The 19,700-nt window shown below is 34.7% G+C and overlaps 1 protein-coding gene across 2 annotated transcripts; it reads left to right on the top strand.

Moving 5' to 3' along the window:
* The first annotated feature begins 4,709 nt into the window (after nucleotides 1-4,709).
* LOC131626012 (cullin-associated NEDD8-dissociated protein 1) lies at nucleotides 4,710-17,551 on the top strand. Of its 2 annotated transcripts, none has more exons than XM_058896839.1 (29): nucleotides 4,710-4,878; nucleotides 5,065-5,110; nucleotides 5,222-5,391; nucleotides 5,510-5,720; nucleotides 6,437-6,602; nucleotides 7,486-7,615; nucleotides 8,049-8,163; nucleotides 8,271-8,428; nucleotides 8,537-8,660; nucleotides 8,952-9,002; nucleotides 9,079-9,161; nucleotides 9,870-9,954; nucleotides 10,022-10,123; nucleotides 10,212-10,310; nucleotides 11,286-11,396; nucleotides 11,475-11,558; nucleotides 11,629-11,769; nucleotides 13,023-13,115; nucleotides 13,283-13,404; nucleotides 13,501-13,663; nucleotides 13,996-14,235; nucleotides 14,604-14,852; nucleotides 14,978-15,154; nucleotides 15,248-15,394; nucleotides 15,805-15,921; nucleotides 16,117-16,285; nucleotides 16,681-16,758; nucleotides 16,837-16,975; nucleotides 17,117-17,551. In XM_058896839.1, the coding sequence occupies exons 2-29, from the start codon at nucleotides 5,075-5,077 to the stop codon at nucleotides 17,211-17,213; spliced, it is 3,657 nt and encodes a 1,218-aa protein (XP_058752822.1). In that variant the 5' UTR covers nucleotides 4,710-4,878; nucleotides 5,065-5,074; the 3' UTR covers nucleotides 17,214-17,551. The 2 variants fall into 2 exon arrangements, with proteins under 2 accessions (XP_058752822.1, XP_058752824.1); XM_058896841.1 differs by having other exon boundaries at nucleotides 5,011-5,110.
* Nucleotides 17,552-19,700: the final 2,149 nt, after the last annotated feature.

The raw sequence follows: 19,700 nt of genomic DNA, 5'->3' as shown, positions 1-19,700 counted from the left end.
AATCTTATTTTAATTTTTATTCTGCTTTTGCCCAAAATAAGGTTATTTCAACTATCAATGAATTACTCATACACTTACCGCTATCATTTTTCTGTTTAATTCTCAGATGATCAAAGTCAATTGAAGATTCGAGGAAGGTCGAGGCATTCAAGAATTTTATATTAATTATTATGCCATATTTTTCTTCTACCTTTTAATTTTCCCCATCCCCGCAGGTGTTTATTGTAATAGCGTAGGGCATTTATCTTTCCGCCTTTAATTTTCTGCAATTTTAAACTGCGTGGTTAGTAATCTTAGGGAGCGCAAGCCTTTAACAGAATTAGAATAACCATAATTATAAGATAATTATAAGATAAATATTATCTGAATACAATCACGTGATTGGTGCACACACTCACCTTTAGGGTAACCTCTTTTGTTGCCTTGTTGCCTGTTGCCTCTAATTGTAAAAATAGTCAAGTCCCTCGATTCCGAGGATACCTGAGCAAAACAAATGTTACTCTCAGTTCATCATCATAAGATCATAGTCCCTTCGAAGTTGCCTTAACAGATGATCTTGCCCCTCGAAGTTGCCTCGGAAAAATAAGATGATTGTCCAATTGCTAAGATATCCTCGCCTGTTGCCTAAAACTTAAATGACTATTATATCCTTCCCTTAGACTACCTGCCCTCTTTATGGCATGTGACAGTCTTATGGCGAACGATTACTCTCGATGACCCGCACATCCAATTGAAAGGCTTCCTGCCCTCTTATGGCATGGATAGATCCTTTTGCCTGAAAAGCTGAAAGAACGAATTTTCAAACTTAGGGTAGTTGCTACTAATTGCTTGCTCTAATTCAAATTACTTTTTACACCTCTTTTCCAAATCAAATTCAAAAGGACTACGCTTATTTACAAGCTAAAGTTCTTCTTCAAAAATCCTTTCAAACAATTCAAACTTTTCAAACAAAGTGAGCTAAGCAATTAAGAGTCCACGGATAACCATGGATACAAAGGGTCCCTTACACCTTCCCTTTGTATAACTTACCCCCCGAACTCAAAATCTTTTCAAAAGGTCTTTTCCTGTTCTTTTAGCCTTTCTTATTGGATAAAATAAAAGTCGGTGGCGACTCTTGCTATCCACACATTTCAAATAAAGTCAGTTCACCGTATTACAGAATTTTAGACATCCACTAAAATATAAATGTTAATATTTGCATATGGAGTCTCAAATTTCCATTAAATATAAAAGTTAGTATTTGCAAATGGGGTTTTAGACCTCCACTAAATATAAAAGTTAGCAAATGCCTATGAAATTTTAAGCCTCCACTAAATATAAAAGTTAGTAACTGTATATGGGGTTTTATACCCCCACACAAAATGTATAACAAAAATAACCAAATTTATTATAGAGCATTTATTGGCAGTTTTCTATAATAAATAGTTAGTATTTGCAAATGGGGTTTTAGACCTCCACTAAATATAAAAGTTAGCAACTGTCTATGAAATTTTAAGCCTCCACTAAATATAAAAGTTAGTAACTGTATATGGGGTTTTATACCCCCACACAAAATGTATAACAAAAAGAACCAAATTTATTATAGAGCATTTATTGTCAGTTTTCTATAATAAATAGTAAAATAATAATAATGATAATAGTCACTCTAATTATAAATCACTTGACTGATTGTTATTTTTTTATAACCGGGGCAAAAAAAAATAGTGACAAGATTAAAGAGGTAAATATATAATATATATCTAGTGTAGTAAAAACTAGTGATAGAAACAATCGTGCTGATAATGTGTTGAGAAAAGCCGAATATTTGAATCTAACTTAGTTAATATTTGTAAACTAATATGATGATATTCATGGCCGGGCCGGTCCTGGCTTTTTAGAGGTCCAGAACAAATAACAAAAATGGACCCTTAAAAAAAAGTGAATAATTAATCAAAAGATTTAGTTATTAATAATACTAATATTGTTAATTTTTTTTAAATATATTATTTTAAAATAAATTTAATAATTTATCTTTTTATAAAAAACTATAAATAATTATTAGTAGTAATCACAAAAAGATAATCAATTGTTTTGTTACACTTTGATAAACCGTTAATTTTTTTTTTTTTGCAATTGATGTAAAAGTAAGAAAAAAGTTGAATTAATTAAAATTTTACAAAATCTTATAAAGATTGTGTTAGGTTAGACTAACTTAAATGAAGTTGTTTTAAACTTATAAATTTAATTTATTATCCATATATTTATAAGAATTAATTAAAAATATCATTAATATCCAAAATTTTAAATATATTATTATAAAATATAATTAACAATATTTTTTTTATAAAACATGAGCAAACCACTAATAATTATATATAATAAAATTTATATTAAAGAAATAAAATCACATATATGCAAAACTAGTTTTGACATTTTATCAAAATAGCTAATTAAAAACATTAACTCACTGCAAGGTTCAAATCTGCTACGTCAACTATGATACAGATCTTTATTAGTGCTGCATCGCAAAGACAACACACAATAATAACTAAAAGTATAATATATATAATAATTTATCATTACACTTCATAAAGCTTTTATTTAAATATTTGAGGCCCCTATTTTTTAGGCCTTGGGCTATGGGCCTACTTGTCCTGACCCAGGATCGGCCCTAATGATATTAGTTAATAATCAAGTTATAATAGAGGGGTGAGGCAAGGGGATCCCATTTCCCCCTTGCTTTTTTGTCATCATCATGGAGTATATGAGCAGAGTAATGGCCAAAATGCAAACTGATCCAGACTCTAATTACCATAGTAAGTGTGAGAAGCTTGGTATAACATATCTCTCTTTTGCTGATGATGTACTGCTCTTTAGCAGAGGAGATTATACCTCTGTGAATCGTGTGCTGAAGGCTTTTAATGATTTCTCAGATTCCACTGGCCTGAATGTTAACCCTCAGAAGTGTCAACTTTTCTGCAGTGGCATGGAGGCTGAAACTATTGATAGAATCAAGGTGCAGACTCATTTTGGTGAAGGAACCTTGCCTGTCAGGTACCTAGGTGTTCCCTTATCCAGTAAAAAGCTTCACATAATCCATTTTATGCCTCTGATTGACAAGATTACAAGTAGAATCAAGCACTGGTCGGATAAGTTGTTAAGCATAGCTGGTAGAATGCTGTTAGTCAAAAGCATTTTCTTGGCCATCACTCAATACTGGATGATGTTCTTTCCGCTGCCCAAAGCTGTTATTCATAAAATTGAGTCCATTTGTAGAGCCTTTGTTTGGTCAGGTAAAGACAAGAGCAGAAAAAGCCCTGTTGCTTGGAATCAGGTTTGCAGACCAATCAAGCAGGGTGGTATGAACCTTATTAATATGGGCACTTGGAATCAGGTCTCTTTATTGAAATGCCTTTGGAATATTGCTATGAAAATTGACAATTTGTGGGTGAAATGGGTTCACTTATACTATATGAAAAATAATACTATCTGGAATGCTAATATACCTACTGCCAACACTTGGATCATGAGAGCAATCTTGGATAGGAGGGATGGTGCTCGAGATCACCATCAGACATGGATGCAGATGAAGAACAATGGTAAATTCTCTATGAAAAGAATGTATGATTGCCTTAATCCTGTTGCTAGTAAAGTGAGCTGGAGCACATTAATTCAACATAATCTTGCTAGGCCCAGGTTAGTGGTATGTATGTGGCTAGCTTGCCAAGATCGTTTGGCTACCAAAGCTAGATTGAAGCGCTTAGGGCTGTTGCAAACTGAGCAATGTTGTCTGTGTAATGATGCCACTGAAGATCTCAACCACCTTTTGATAGAATGCAGGATCACATCTGTTATTTGGAAGGGAATTCTGCAATGGTTGGACATAAATCATACACCGAGCATTTGGCAAGAGGAAATAAAGTGGATTGTAAGCCAAACTAGAGGGAAAGGATTCAGTCATGATATGCTGAAGATTTCTATAGTTGAAGCCGTTTATGCTGTTTGGATTTATAGAAATGCTATTGTTTTTTATAGAAACAATGTATATGATATAAATAGTGTTCTTAGAAAAACTATAGATACGATTGTGCATAGAGGTTGGATGAAACCTAAGCATAGGAGTAAGCTAGCTTTACTCATGCTATAGTTTGTTTTCTTTGTTTGGGGCTAGATCGTAGTCGATCGCTTTGCTTTGTAGTTGTTTTTGAAATATAATATATATTCTTTTATTTCAAATAAAAAAGTTATACTATCAAACTAAGAGAAATAAAGAAAATAGAATGATAACACTTATATCTTTCAAAATAAATTGACGTGTATTTACATAAACCAAAGAGAATATTTATACTAGTAGAAATATTACTATTATATTAAATAAATAATTTATTATATTAAATAAATAAGGGAAAAGCTAACATGTGCCCTAAGGGCACACGTTAATAAACTATTTATAGACTATAAATATTTTCTTGAAACATGTGCATTCAATGTCTCGAAATTTTAAATATGACTGTATCACATTTAATTACAATTAACTTTTTCTAATTTTAATATCCTTAACATGTCCCCTTAGCATGACCCAATAAATAATTGATATTACTATTTTATCTTTAATAAATTATACATCATCAATAATTTTTCATTAAATTTCACAATTTAGAGAAAAAGAAAAAAAAAAGGAATAGGAGATAAACATCCAGGAAAAAGGCAATATAGTAGGGTTTTATTAGAATGAAATAAAACAAAAAGAGTTTGGAGTTAAAAGGAAGAGTGAATAGTGAGAGTCGCATTTGCTTTCCAAGTTCCAACTCTACAACACCGATAACTCATCCCGCATCTTTATTCATCGATTTCCACCTCCGACCTCTGATCCACTCTCGCCCTAGGGTTCCGGTTCCGGTATGCTTCTATCCCTCTCTTCTCCGATATTCCTTTTTCTTAATCAACACAATCGATATCTTCGCTTTATTTTCAATCCTTTGCTTATAGAGATTGATATATCAAACAATCTGATTGTTTATTTTCAACTAGTTGTTTCTCTCATTGCTGCTGATTAATCGCTAACATTCCACATTACGAATACAGTTCTGCAAAAATGACGAACATTGCTTTACCTGGTATACTTGAAAAGGTACTTTTATTTTAAGTGCTTTTGTGTGCGTGCTTGTTGTGGTAGGTAGGTATATGAATTATTATAGAATTTTAATTCAATTGTTTCTTTGTGGTTTTCAATTTCTCGTAGATGACTGGGAAGGATAAAGATTACAGATATATGGCTACATCTGATTTGCTTAATGAGTTGAGCAAACCTACATTTAGGGCTGATGCTGATCTTGAAGTTAAATTGAAAAATATCATCATACAACAGCTTGATGATGCTGCTGGTGATGTTTCTGGACTTGCTGTTAAATGGTACATCTTTTCGCTCATATTATGAATTCTTGACCTTCAGGTTGCTGTTAGAAAATAAAATAATGATTGATAGAGTATAAGTGATGTTTTAATTTGTTCATTTTGTTAAAAATTGCAGCCTTGCTCCATTAGTGAGGAAGATGAATGAGGCAAGGGTTGTGGAAATGAGCAGTCAGTTGTGTGAAAAAATACTAAATGGGAAGGATCAACATCGGGACACTGCTAGCATAGCTTTGAAGACGGTTGTGGCTGAAGTTTCTACCCAACCCCTTGCACAATCTATTCTCTGTCTTCTCTCTCCACAATTGATTAAAGGAATTACTGGCAAAGTAAGTCCATGAAACTTAGCAACCCATCTGTGCATATATCGCCCTAATTCCACATTTATTAACTTCCATTCTCACTGGTTTATATCTTTCTGTAATGTATATCTTTAGAATAGTCAGTTTGTACTCTCTGGCCTCTCATTTGTTATAATACGAATTCAAGAAAACACAAATTTTTCCAAACAAAATTCAATTTCTGTCACTCTTATTTTACATTTTTAGATTTATACTGAAAGACTGCCCAGGACCTTTTTCCTCTACTGTAAGGTGAGGATTGCCCTCACTTATAAGCACAACGCAGACCATATCTCTAAGCAATGTGGACTAAATCCACCCCTTCAAACCCAACACAATGAAGAATTTTTGAAGGCTGCAATGAAGGCAAGCCAAATGCCGCAATTTAGGCGACTAGGGGAGGACTGCAATGAAGGCGGAAATTCCAACAATAGGGCATAATATGTCCCATTTTGTACTCATTTGCACATCACTGCCACCCTTGGCAGTCTTAAGAATCTAAATCTCACATAGGCATTTTGTTTATAGATAAAATAGAATGTTGGTTAAAGGCTTTTTGTTAATTTATAATTTATGAACATAAGTTTATTTTCTTTCATGTGCGTACATGTTAATTATAATTACTAATTAGTCATGAACTCTTTGTTTAGTGCTTTTTAAAGTTATATTCCATTATGAATCTTCTTTCATGTGAATGCCCACAGGATATGAGCACAGAGATTAAATGTGAATGCCTGGATATTTTATGTGACGTCCTTCATAAATTTGGGAATCTAATGGCAGCTGACCATGAACTATTGTTAAGTTCCCTGCTTTCGCAGTTGAACTCTAACCAAGCTACTGTGCGTAAGAAGACTGTTGCATGCCTTGGTAAGACATTTGAATTTGACGAATCATCTTTTTTAAATACCCTTTTGCAAGAAAGTTGGTTAGAGTTAACAATTTCTCAACTTTTCCCATCAGTGATTTTTTATTTTATTTTCTGATCTGATCCTGTTGATTTCTTTGATGGTTAGAGTTAACTTTTACCATCAGTTTTTGTTGCATCTAACATCTGGGACAACTTTGATTCAGTAATTGATAGATATATTTGTGTTTCGGCGAGTATTTGATAACTTGCGTTCTTCGAGTTTGTTTGACTATAAATTGATTAGCTCAAATTTGAGTTTGAAATGAAGTGATTGTATTCAAATGTTTTTACTCTAATAGCAGCATTGTTGTAAAACTCGGTGTTGATTTTTTAACCTAATGCAGACCCTACTTTTTCGTTACTTCTAGTAAAATAAAGGTTTGATGGTAAAAATACAATTTAATTCAAAGCAACCAAACATCTATATTTTTACTAAAATTATGCATGGGAGGAGGAAAAATCAATCCTGACACTCCAAGTTGTTGTTTGGGTGAATATTTGACAAGCACAATTCTGAATAAACTTGATTTTGTATAATCGATTTGGCCAAACTTGAGTTTGAAATGAAGTGATTTATGTTCAATTATCTGTTATTGTAAAAGAATTTTTGGCACAAAAACCCAGCATAAATGTTTTAACTTAACATAAAAGATATTTGTTAAAACGAGGATTGGAGTCAAAATTAAATTTTGATCTCGATCAACCAAACATGCACAGTTTTACTAAAACCACATATGATATCAACCCCTAAGTGACCTCTTTTTACTTTAGTCAGAAATGTTGTCAGTTAAAGCCAAAGTGCAAAACTGAATTTGCTTAATGTGTTATTTTTCTTCTTGTCAGCATCTCTTTCTTCAAGTTTGTCAGATGATTTATTGGCAAGGGCAACAGTTGAAGTTGTTACCAAATTGAAATATAAAGCTGTCAAGTCTGATATGACCCGTACAAATATACAAATGATTGGTGCTATAAGGTTAGGAATCTCTTCACATTATTTTCTCCCTCTAGCTTCACTTTCTTTTTTATGTCGAAAACAGTATTATCACTAGCAGATAGTGGAAATGGTGAAAAACCAAAAAGGCCACTGTCATTTATAGCGGATTGCCCATTGCATTATATAGGCAAACAGTGGAAGTCACATTGTGGTTGAAATAAATCACTCGCATTTGTAAATTTATAATAGGTAGGCTGTATAGAAATAATAACCAGCTACATAATAAATATAAACTGTAAAATGACAACATATCATTCCTAACCTTATAGCACCCAGTGGTATGGCGACATATCATTACTACCCTTATATAACACTCGGGTATGGCGTTGCCTTCCGTCACAACCACTGTTTATTAACACTGGCTGAAAAAGGAACGTTTGTAGTAACAGATTTGAACTATTTGTTGTTTCAGTCGAGCAGTTGGCTACCGATTTGGGCCCCATCTTGGAGATACAGTTCCAGTCCTAATTAACTATTGTACTACTGCCTCAGAAAATGATGAAGAGCTTCGTGAGTACAGTTTGCAGGTGCTATATTTATTTATCATCCATAACTCCGTATTATGAAATGTTTGCATGTATATTTATGATACCTTATTGGTTACGTATTTAATATTGTCAAAACTTTGCTCTAGGCTCTAGAAAGCTTTCTCCTAAGGTGTCCAAGGGACATTTCTGTTTATTGTGATGAAATTCTTCATCTGGCACTAGCATATCTTAGTTATGACCCAAACTTTACTGACAACATGGAGGAGGATACCGATGATGAAGGTCATGAAGAGGAGGAGGATGAGTATGTGACTTGTGCCTTTTCGGTTCACTTGGTTACCTGTATGGTATCATATTTGCATAATATTTTTCTTGTTAATAATCATGCCATGTATGCAATATTGTTTTCCAGTGAGAGTGCAAATGAATATACTGATGATGAAGATGCCAGCTGGAAAGTTCGCAGAGCAGCAGCTAAATGCTTAGCCGCATTGATTGTTTCTCGTCCTGAGATGCTTTCAAAGCTGTATGACGAGGTAACTTTATGTGCACTTATTTGTAATTTGTAAATACACTATTCTTTTCTTTATTTTTCCGAGGTCTTGCTGCTCCTGCATCATCTTATCCCTGTGTGTAGTGAGTAAACATTTGGTCTACTAGATTTGTAGTTTGATCAGGAACTTTGGTATCCATATGTTCTTCCAATAAAATTTCCTTTATCCCAAAGAAACTGTGCAACTGTTTGTGTGTATGGCTGTTCACTACCTGTTATAAACTTAAAATCTTTAGTTACATGACGGTCTAAACTTCAATTTTCTACCTTGCAGGCTTGTCCAAAACTGATTGACAGATTTAAAGAGAGAGAAGAGAATGTCAAGGTAGATCAGAATAGGTCTTCTGTTTCTTTTGTCTTTTATGACCCCGGGTTGTTTGTCTGACATGCATATGTTGCAGATGGATGTATTTAATACTTTCATCGAGCTCTTGCGTCAAACTGGGAATGTCACAAAAGGGCAGACTGATGCAAATGAAACGAGGTTGTTTGTCTTTCCTAGTATGAAAGTACTTTGTTTCTAATTTTGTTTTTGTTTTATTTTTTGTTGGAAACTTTATGTGATGGGTGCCTATACTTTCTAATTTAATTACTTCTGCACTTGTAGGTATTTTTAAATCTTACGATGCTCAGTCAAATAATACTTGTATGTATCTGTAAAATTTAATGTTATATATAGAGTTGGTGTAAAAGATATTAAAAATATTACCCATTTATTGTTGAGTATATCACTCCTTTGTTTAAGGAGTTGATGTATTACTCCTATAAAAGGGGTGCTCTTCCTAGTGAAATAAACATTCAGTTTTGCCATAATAATTCCAACAGGATGTTTTCCAGAAGAACCAGTAGCTCTCTTGAGATTTGAATCCTACTTCATTTGTTATCTTATAGCGCTTCTGTTATGACTGGTATCTTTGGCTTCATTGCTGCTTTTACAGATGTAACACTACAAATTTTACATCTGAAAATTGTTCCTTAGGGTGAAGTTGTACAGAAATTCTCATTTTTGCATATGATCTAAATAGTTTAGCTACAGCTTTGTTTATGTATGAATATGCATTCAGATCTTAAAATATATATGGGTCAACAAGCTTTCTCACTTTTCCTTTAGTTAAGCCCAATTTTTACAATTACCTCATAACTCATATTGTGTGGCACAAATTGACTGTCTTAACACTGACATGCAATGCAGTCCTAAATGGTTGTTGAAGCAAGAACTGTCAAAGATTGTCAAATCTATCAATAGGCAGTTGCGGGAAAAATCTATCAAAACAAAGGTAGTGGTCAGTAAAAGTTGATATTCATTTTTGAGTCTTCAGATTTTAAGTATAGTTGTCTATGCAGGTTGGTGCCTTTTCTGTTTTGAAAGAACTCGTGGTTGTGTTGCCCAACTGTCTTGCAGACCATATTGGGTCACTCATTCCTGGAATTGAAAAAGCATTAAATGTAAGCAGTATTATCTTGAATTAAATGTTTCTTTACTCATGCAGTTTCTCCCATTGCTCTTTATTTTTGTCATTATTTTGCTTTTCAGGACAAATCTTCTACCTCAAATTTAAAGATTGAAGCCCTGATATTTACAAGATTGGTATTATCTTCACATTCTCCTGATGTTTTCCACCCTTACATCAAGGTAAACAACATGAGGATTTGTTTAATTTACTCTATTGGTTTCACCACTTGTATTTTAGGGGAAATGGTAGTGCCTAGACGGATTCAATATATTATGGAGATACATGTCACAAGTTATTAAGAAATTCCTAATTTGTGTTTTCTACTTTTAGAGCTACCATAAAAAAATCTCTTTTCTCCATTATTTTTTTTAAAAAAATGGTAGCATCTTTACTTTATGATTTTATTGGTTGGAGTGTTTGTTGTCCTGTTTCACATAGTTTGGATTGGAAAGTTAAAAAATTGATTATAGTATTAGAAAGGTCAAACCATAACATGCTTCTCCGAAATTATTATTACCTGCTATTTTATTTATTGCCATTCCCATGTTTTCTTTCATTTTCATCCATAGTTAGTATTGTTGTTGGTTGTTATTAACTCATATGCCATCATTAAATGTATGTAGCTGATTTCACCTAGTGGGACATGGTTGGTGTTGGTTATATTTTTTTTGCTCATAGTCCACTTCTTTTTCTAACTCTGTCACTTAATATCTATGAAATAAAATATTATTTATTTCAAAAAGCACTTTTTTTGTATTCAATAACTCAAGCTTTTGGTTCAATTGTTGTTCTGACGAGGTATCGTATCCTAGTTAACCGTGTTGCCACTACTACAATCTTTTCAATGTTAGGCCTAATGGTTGATTTGGCCGTTTAATTACTCTCGATGTAGGCAACAAGAAATTTAAAGTATTGTCTGTCTCTTTCTCTTCATTCTAAGTTAAATGAGTGGCTTCATGCAATAATTTTGTGTCTATTTAAAATCCATTCCTCGGTTTCCATACTGCAAAAGCCTTTACTTAGAGTTGTTCTTTGACACTCTTTATTGGTTTAGATTTGTTTGTTAAATTCTTCTATTGAAGGAATGTTTTGCCAAATCAATGTGTGTGCAAATTATATGGCAGTATTTCATAACTGTCTGTTTATTTTTTTAGGCTCTTTCTGCTCCTGTGTTATCAGCTGTTGGTGACCGATATTACAAGGTCACAGCAGAGGCCTTGAGGGTGTGTGGAGAACTTGTTAGTGTTGTGCGACCTAACATTGAGGTGTGTGCATATATCCTCTCCCGACTGTGAAATAATGTTACACCTGCTTCTAACAATCCGAATGATATTGTTGTGTAGGGCTCTGGTTTTGATTTCAGACCATATGTCCATCCCATATATAATGGCATTATGTCGCGCTTAATAAACCAAGATCAGGATCAGGTTAGTAAGATATTTTGTAGAACAGTTTTTTTGTTTTGTTTTTATCATGCTTAACTTCTTTTTTCTCCAGGAGGTTAAAGAATGTGCTATCTCCTGCATGGGCCTAATTGTGTCAACATTTGGTGACCATCTAAATGCAGAACTACCTGCATGCCTTCCTGTGCTTGTTGATAGGATGGGGAATGAGATAACCCGACTTACAGCTGTCAAGGTTGACCTATTGAACTCTGTAGTTTAAAATTCTATAAACAGTTGTGGCTTACAACTTCTGCTATAGAAAAAATGTAAATGGTATAGTAATAATGATATTGGCTAATATGGGGAAACTGCACCTGTTCATGACTTGTTTTGTTGGTTGCCACTCCCTACTTCACAAGATCCAGTGTCCAAACTAATTGTTTAGATAGAGGCTCTGAAATATGATAAAGAGTGAAAGAGAAGATACGATGTCATTGAAGAGATCTTCCTAGGCTTTTGATTGTATGTACCATGCGATATATCCAGGTTAGGAACATAAATAATGAATACAAACTGTTCCTCTCAAATCCAAACAAAATGATTAGATATTGGTTCAGAGATTTGAGATAGATTGCAAGAGAAAATATGATGTTATTGAAGAGATTTTCCTTACCCTTGATATGTACCGATGTTAGGAAAATAAAGGATGAATATAAGTTGTAACTCATAATTAAGGCAGCCTCAGATCTCTCCTTCCAAAATCAATATTCCACTAACACAAACAAGCCTAGTGGTTAAGTTTAATTTCCAAATGTTGGAATTTTGCTTCTACAATTTTTAATAATAAAAACTGACTATCCCTCCCTCAAATTGATTTATAAATCATTTCCTCATCATTATGTTGTCTGTCTTGCGATACAGAGTTACTGAAACGTGTGGCACAACTGTTTTGTCATAAACATTCCAAACTAGCGATTGGTCATATGCTCCTCCATTCATTTTTTTGTAGCAGCATGTCAATACTTTTTGCACACATTATTTATTTTCTAGTCTACTGCTCCAGTACCGTTGATCATATATTTCTCTGCTTGAAGCAGGAATCATAAAGGAACTAAAAACACTGAAAATCAACTTAAGAAACTTGCAATTAATCATATAGGTTTCAGGTTTGCTTGAATTTGCCGTTGAATCGTCATGGATATTTTTGTATGTTTCTCTAAATTTTGCCAATGTTCCCTAAACTTAGTTGAGCTGTGGCGATGCAATTAAGAGTTAAATAACTCTATCACTGGATTGGTTAAATCAGTTTGGTAAGAATTTTATTACTTACCTATATACCTAAACCAAACTGGGGAATGAACTCCCAATCCAAAGAGTGGTATGTGGGTATATGCATTATTTGAGAAGGCTATTGTGCTATGTTTGTCTTGTGCTCATAGACTCTTACTAGAAAGTTATTTAGCTCTAGTAACAGTTGTCCTCACTGCCTGTGTATCTTCTGCGCAGGCATTAGCCGTTATTGCCACTTCTCCACTTCGGGTAGATCTGTCATGTGTCCTGGAGCAGGTAGTAGCAGAGTTGACTGCTTTCCTACGAAAAGTACGTAACTCTTCTCTCAGTAAACTGTTAATTATTTTGTAATGTATTTTATTGCCATTTCTTGTTGTACTTGCATTTGCTTTTGAAGTCGATTTGCCTCATATTTCTGAGAATTTCCCATCATAAGGGGTGAAACATTGAAATTTTTTGTTGTTGTTTGCTAACAGGCCAATCGTGCGCTAAGGCAGGCAACCTTGGGAACCTTAAATTCACTCATAGTTGCTTATGGTGATAAGATTGGTTTATCTGCCTATGAAGTTATTATTGTAGAACTGTCCGGACTAATTAGGTTTGTCCTACAAATCTACTCTTTGTACATCTTCACCGGTGACATGGATTGATTGACCCAGGCTTATTTTTCTTACTTTTGTTGCTTGTGTTTTAGTGATTCTGACTTGCATATGACTGCTCTTGCCTTGGAGCTATGCTGCACACTGATGGGTGATGAGAGATCAAGTCAAAGCGTTGCATTGGCTGTTAGAAATAAAGTTCTTCCCCAAGCTCTAACATTAATAAGAAGCTCATTACTGCAGGGGCAAGCACTTTTGGTAATTTTATGCTTGTGACTTGTTGAAAATTCCACATTGAACAGTGATAAATAAATAGGGGTGCAAAATGGGTATGCCACCCCGGCAAAGCCCGCCAAAAAACAATGTGGGACTGTAACTTTAATGTGAGGGTTCAAAACCTTGGCTCAACCCTAGTGGTATGGCTTGAAAAGTGTTAATTAGTAGTGAGCGTCTCTCACAAAATATGTGGGTTGAGTTAGGTCTAACTCTAAACCCCAATTCTAAGTTGAATAAGCATTTCCCGTTTTATATGATATTAAAAGCACACGTGCTCAGATTGTTTTTCTTTTTTCTTTTTGCTGAATGTGCAGGCCTTACAAAACTTTTTTGCTGCTTTAGTCTATTCTGCAAACACAAGTTTTGATTCTCTGCTGGAGTCGCTGCTTGCATGTGCCAAGCCTTCTCCACAATCTGGTGGCATTGCTAAACAAGCATTGCATTCAATTGCTCAATGTGTGGCTGTTCTGTGCCTTGCCGCCGGTGATCAGAAGTGCACATCTACTGTGAAAATGCTCACTGACATTCTCAAGGATGACAGCAGCCCCAACTCAGTAAGTTCTCTCCTGTATATCTGCTCTGTAGTGATTTTTTTCTTAATAATCCACCAATGCATTATACAGGGCCTGCTTGCTCCAATTCAATCTGATCTTAAAGCATATAATTGTTGGACTGCTATTAGTTTTTGCCATTATTTTTTCGTTTCACTCCCCTCGTTTTTCCTATGACTTGCTTTCTGTTTCTGTATCTTCAGAGTTTAATATGAAAAATTTAGCATACCTTTAGAATATATGGTGGAACTATGCAATACTGATACTTTTTTTATCTGAACTAAAATTGAAGTACATCACCACGGCAGTTTTACTTTCAGATTATTCCTTGTTTGTAATGTACTAATCATTATGCTTTTTCTCTTTTAAAGGCTAAGCAGCACCTTGGGCTTCTATGTTTGGGAGAAATTGGCAGAAGGAAGGATCTAAGCGTACATGCACATATAGAAAATGTTGTAATCGAGTCTTTCCAATCACCCTTTGAAGAGATAAAGTCCGCAGCCTCTTATGCCCTTGGTAACATTGCTGTTGGTAATCTTCCCAAGTACTTGCCATTTATCTTGAATCAGATTGATAATCAGCAGAAGAAACAATATCTCCTGCTTCATTCTTTGAAAGAGGTATAATATGCCCTTGAACAAGCTGTATCTGTCTGGTTATCATTTCTTTCCTATTGTGTGTGTGTATGATTATGAGGACTTTTTTAGATTTTACAAATATATATGCAACTCTCTTTCCCTTGCAGGTAATTGTGAGACAGTCTGTAGATAAAGCAGAGTTCCAAGAGTCTAGTGTGGAGAAAATACTCAATTTACTCTTTAACCACTGTGAAAGTGAGGAAGAGGGGGTGCGCAATGTCGTGGCCGAGTGTCTAGGAAAAATTGCGCTTATTGAACCTTTAAAACTTGTTCCTGCCCTCAAGGTATCTGAACTTTATCTTTGTACTGTGTACTATTGCTTGTGCCCTGCATATTTTATATTTGATGGTTATGTTTGTACATTCTAATTTTTATAGGTACGAACAAGCAGTCCAGCTGCATTTACTCGGGCTACCGTTGTTATAGCTGTGAAGTACTCTATAGTTGAACGTCCAGAGAAGATAGATGCAATCATATACCCTGAAATATCATCATTTCTGATGCTTATCAGGGATAATGACAGGGTAAGTTCTAATCAACTTACTGAATATTGATAAAGTAATGAAACAAAATTTTCTTTGGATGTTGATTTTCTAGAGTCACTTTATAGAAGAAGTGGTGAGTAACACTACTGATTAAAAAATGGATGCTACTAACATTTTCCCTTCCCTCTTAAAGTTTTCTTCTAACAATTTCCCCTCCCTCTAAAAGTTCACTTCTAACATTTTCCCCTCCCTCTAAAAGTTTACTAACATTTCCCTAAAAAGAATGCAAGCATATGTATAATAACTAATGAGGTTGTTTAAATTCTAAACATTGACTTCCTAATCAGTGGCCAAATACGTTTTCTTTTTATGGTCTATTTGGGGCGTATTGGCATATTGTTTGTTTGGTTTCAACTTTATTGTTGCTGATTTTTATTGTGAGCATGCAGCATGTTAGGCGAGCTGCTGTCTTGGCTCTGAGCACATTTGCACACAATAAACCAAACCTTATCAAGGGGCTTCTTCCTGATCTGTTGCCTCTTCTTTATGATCAAACAATTGTAAAGGTAACATGTAATATGGCATTCTGTTTTGTAGAATTCTGTTGATAACATGATATGACAATATAAATGTGACATTTGCTTTTATTTGATTCTATGCACTTTTTGAGTAGTTTTAATATTTTACAATGGCTTGATGATAGAAAATACAAGGTCTCATATTATTGGAGGTGTTCTGATTTTATGATAAATATTTGACAGCAAGAACTGATAAGGACAGTTGATCTTGGTCCTTTCAAGCATACTGTGGATGATGGGCTTGAATTGAGGAAGGCGGCTTTTGAATGTGTAGACACATTGCTGGATGGTTGTCTTGATCAGCTGAACCCCTCATCATTCATTGTTCCTTATCTTAAATCTGGTTTGGATGGTGAGCCTTTGTTATAATCTTTCTCCCATCCCAGCAAATTACATTTCATGATCATGTTTCCCATATTTAATTTTATGTTATGACTTCCAACATATTTGCTTTTATATTTACTCTTCATCCATTTATCCAAGCATAGGGAACTTTACCATGTTTGTTTGCCACACTACTAAGCTTAGGAAACTTAGTACATCGGATCTTTTTTCATATAGCAGTAGGCCCTAGATACAAACAGGAGCTCTATAGCTTCTGGCTGCCTTTTTGTTCCACTAAACTTGTTGAATATACGTTAGTTTATTGTTGCTTCTGGACTGGTGTTGTTGATTCTATTTATAGATGCATGTGATTATCTTGGTACTAATTTATTGATACTTTGTTTTATTTTATTTTTATTTCAGATCATTATGATGTTAAAATGCCTTGTCACCTGATTCTTTCAAAACTAGCTGACAAGTGTCCTTCTGCAGTCTTGGCAGGTTTATGTTGCCTATGTTAAAGTATTATGATCTTATCGTATAGCTTTCTCTTTTTCTAACTTGAATTTCACCTTTCAGTGTTGGATTCACTGGTTGATCCTCTCCAGAAGACTATCAACTTTAGGCCAAAGCAAGATGCAGTCAAGCAAGAAGTAGATCGCAATGAAGACATGATCCGAAGTGCACTCCGAGCTATTGCTTCCTTGAACCGCATAAGGTTTGTATTTGTTTCCTTATGTGAACCAAGCTATTTATTTTGCACTAATGATGTACTATAATAAAATCATCACTATTATCTGTTTGTTGAAAACACTTTTATCTGAAAGGTGTATGTCTTTTTTGTATTTGCATCATGCAGTGGTGGAGATTGCAGTGCCAAGTTCAAGAACCTTATGAATGAAATATCAAAAAACCAAGCTCTCTGGGATAAATATTATTCAATCCGCAATGAATGATGCAAATCCAGTTTTATACTGAGCAATATGACATCTGCCGGGGAATGCAACAAGTGGCATGGTGATATTGAAACTGATGATACAAGTGGTTTGGAAAACTAGTTAATTGTACTATACCATACAAGAATTCGATTCAAGTGGTAATACCAGTAGTGATTTCTTGTATAGGATGAAAGATTTTGCTTTTTTTTTTAAAATTTTTTATTGTTGTATTTGTATATTTTTTAGCTACCATGAACAATTGCCAGCCCCTAACATCCTCGTAAAAAATAGAATGCTGAAAAAGAAATTAGTAGACATTGATGGAATCTGAGATATTTTATCGGTCAAACTTTTCATCCTCTTGAGTATCTGTTTACTGTTAGTTTCGTATTTTGTTTTTAAAAGTACTGTTAGTTTCCTTTACATATTACATTTATAATTATGCTACTATTTTGACTGGTTCGTAGTATAAAGCCACAGAAGAAGCATTTGCAGCCAATGCTAATAAACAAAAATAGGAATACTACAAAATTCAACACTAGGAGGAAGAATACGAGGCCAAACGTGGTTAAAAAAACTTAATTAGTTTTTGGATGCATACGGGTGACAGATCAGAAAGACAATTGTCTAAGTAGATCTGTAATCTAGGACACCATTCAGAATATAAGTGGTGATGTAAGTCACTTCTACTAGGTGTAACGGGCACTATTGATGGAAAATCATAAAGCCATTGCATTAGAATTTGAGTTAAGTTGTGGGAATGAAATTTTCGGTAGTTTATTAAAAAAATTTAGTAACGAACCAAAATTTGGGTAGTTTATTTTTAAATTGCCGGTATGAATTTTACCAACATTTTTGAAATTTCTAATAAAAATTTGTATATTTCAAAAATTTTGGTAAAAATTATAAGAGCTTTTATTGGAAATTTTGAAATTTTCAATAAAACTCTTACATTTCAAAGTTTTCGGTAAAAAATACAAGAGTTTTTATCGAAAATTTTAAAATTTCGTGTAAAAGTTCAGAGAAGTTATGTTTTTATGTCGAAAATTTTGAAATTTCGGGTAAAAATTCATTAAAGTTATGCTTTTTTATCGAAAATTTTGAAATTTCTGATTTTTTTTTTCAAAATTTTCGATGTAGTTTTGATATTTCCTGTAAAAACTTATGAAAATTACAATTTTTATCAGAAACTTTCAACATATTTTTAAAATTTTCAATATTTACTCATTACTCATACTTTATGAAATCGATAACCTTAGAAAATGATATAATAGTAAAAACATGCAATATGTGGGGGTACCATATATAATTGGGGGTGTGGTAGGTTAAATCCTCCCATTGCACGCCTTTAAAAAGACCAAAAACTTGATATGGGTCGTGATCTTACCGGGATCAGACGATTGTCTTGGCCTGTAAATTTTCTTCTGGTCGGTCCAAAGAAGAGGATGGGGTACCTGTAATACACTTCGATTCCAAAGTAAGGTCCTAAGTGAAAGTAAGTGAGCGAAGTGAGTATGAATGAATTACCTGACCCTCTTGCGAGAGAGGGTATTTATAGCCCCCAGCGTTAGGCCAAGATCTGCCGTTTTGAGATGAATTATTGGAAGTCCAAAACGGGAGACTGCTAGGATCCTACGTGGTAGGGCAGAGTTAGCACGTGACTCCCATCCTGAATGGACTGTCCGTAGAGTTCGGAGGAGGAAGACCGAATCTTTCAGAGGGCAGTTGACCACGTGCTCTACGTGGGGCACGTGGGGTTAATGCTCCAACGAGTATGAGCGAATGGCTACTTCGTTGGGCCTTCATGCTGGATTGGACCCTGGCCGATGATGGGCCTGCTCGCGGGCCCAGACTAGAACAGGAGCCCCCTAAGTCGTTGATCCTAGTTTGCAGGTGTAATGACTTAAGGGTGGCCTGGTCGTTGAGGAGTATTGTGGAACCTTGCCTGTGACACAACGTCTGGCTCATACTGTCGTAGACGATGCCCGACAATTGATCAAAGAGGATTTCCCCGTGTCCATATGGTTTGAGTGTGTACAAACTACTTAACAGAGGCGTCGCGAAGCACGTCGAGGAGACATGCTTGACTGCGCCCGAGCCTGTTGTTGGAGGTGTGGCAAGCATTGTCAAGCAGACAAATTCAGTCGCAGTTCTTCGTCTTCAAATTCCCAAGTAATCCTACCTTTCTTTTGTCAGATAGTATTATGATTTTACTCCTAGGGTTTTTCCGTGTTTAAAGATCTGAAAAACTTAGGGTTTTCGGGCGAAATTCTATAAAGATTCATGAATATCCCGACGAAATTCATAGGTTTTCCAACGAGATTCGTGAGTATCCCGAGAATTTTATGATTTTCTCGAGCAATTTCGTAGATAGCGTGGGGAATTCCATACCTTCCCTGAGGTGTTTATGAATATCCCGTCGAGGGTAGGAAAATTTTGCGGGGAGGTAATTGAATCCCACGAGGAAGCTAAGAATCTCTTGACGATACGCGCGAGCTCTGAAAA

Source organism: Vicia villosa, linkage group LG1 (genome assembly GCF_029867415.1).
Source record: "Vicia villosa cultivar HV-30 ecotype Madison, WI linkage group LG1, Vvil1.0, whole genome shotgun sequence".
Taxonomy (NCBI): domain Eukaryota; kingdom Viridiplantae; phylum Streptophyta; class Magnoliopsida; order Fabales; family Fabaceae; genus Vicia; species Vicia villosa.
This window is presented reverse-complemented; position numbering and strand designations above follow the sequence as displayed.

Coding starts and splice junctions, on each gene's coding strand:
- LOC131626012 (XM_058896839.1), top strand. CDS start 5,075: ATGACGAACATTGCTTTACCTGGTATACTTGAAAAG. Junction 11,559..11,628: donor TAAACCAAGATCAGGATCAG/GTTAGTAAGATA, acceptor TTTTTTCTCCAG/GAGGTTAAAGAATGTGCTAT. Junction 13,405..13,500: donor GAACTGTCCGGACTAATTAG/GTTTGTCCTACA, acceptor CTTGTGTTTTAG/TGATTCTGACTTGCATATGA.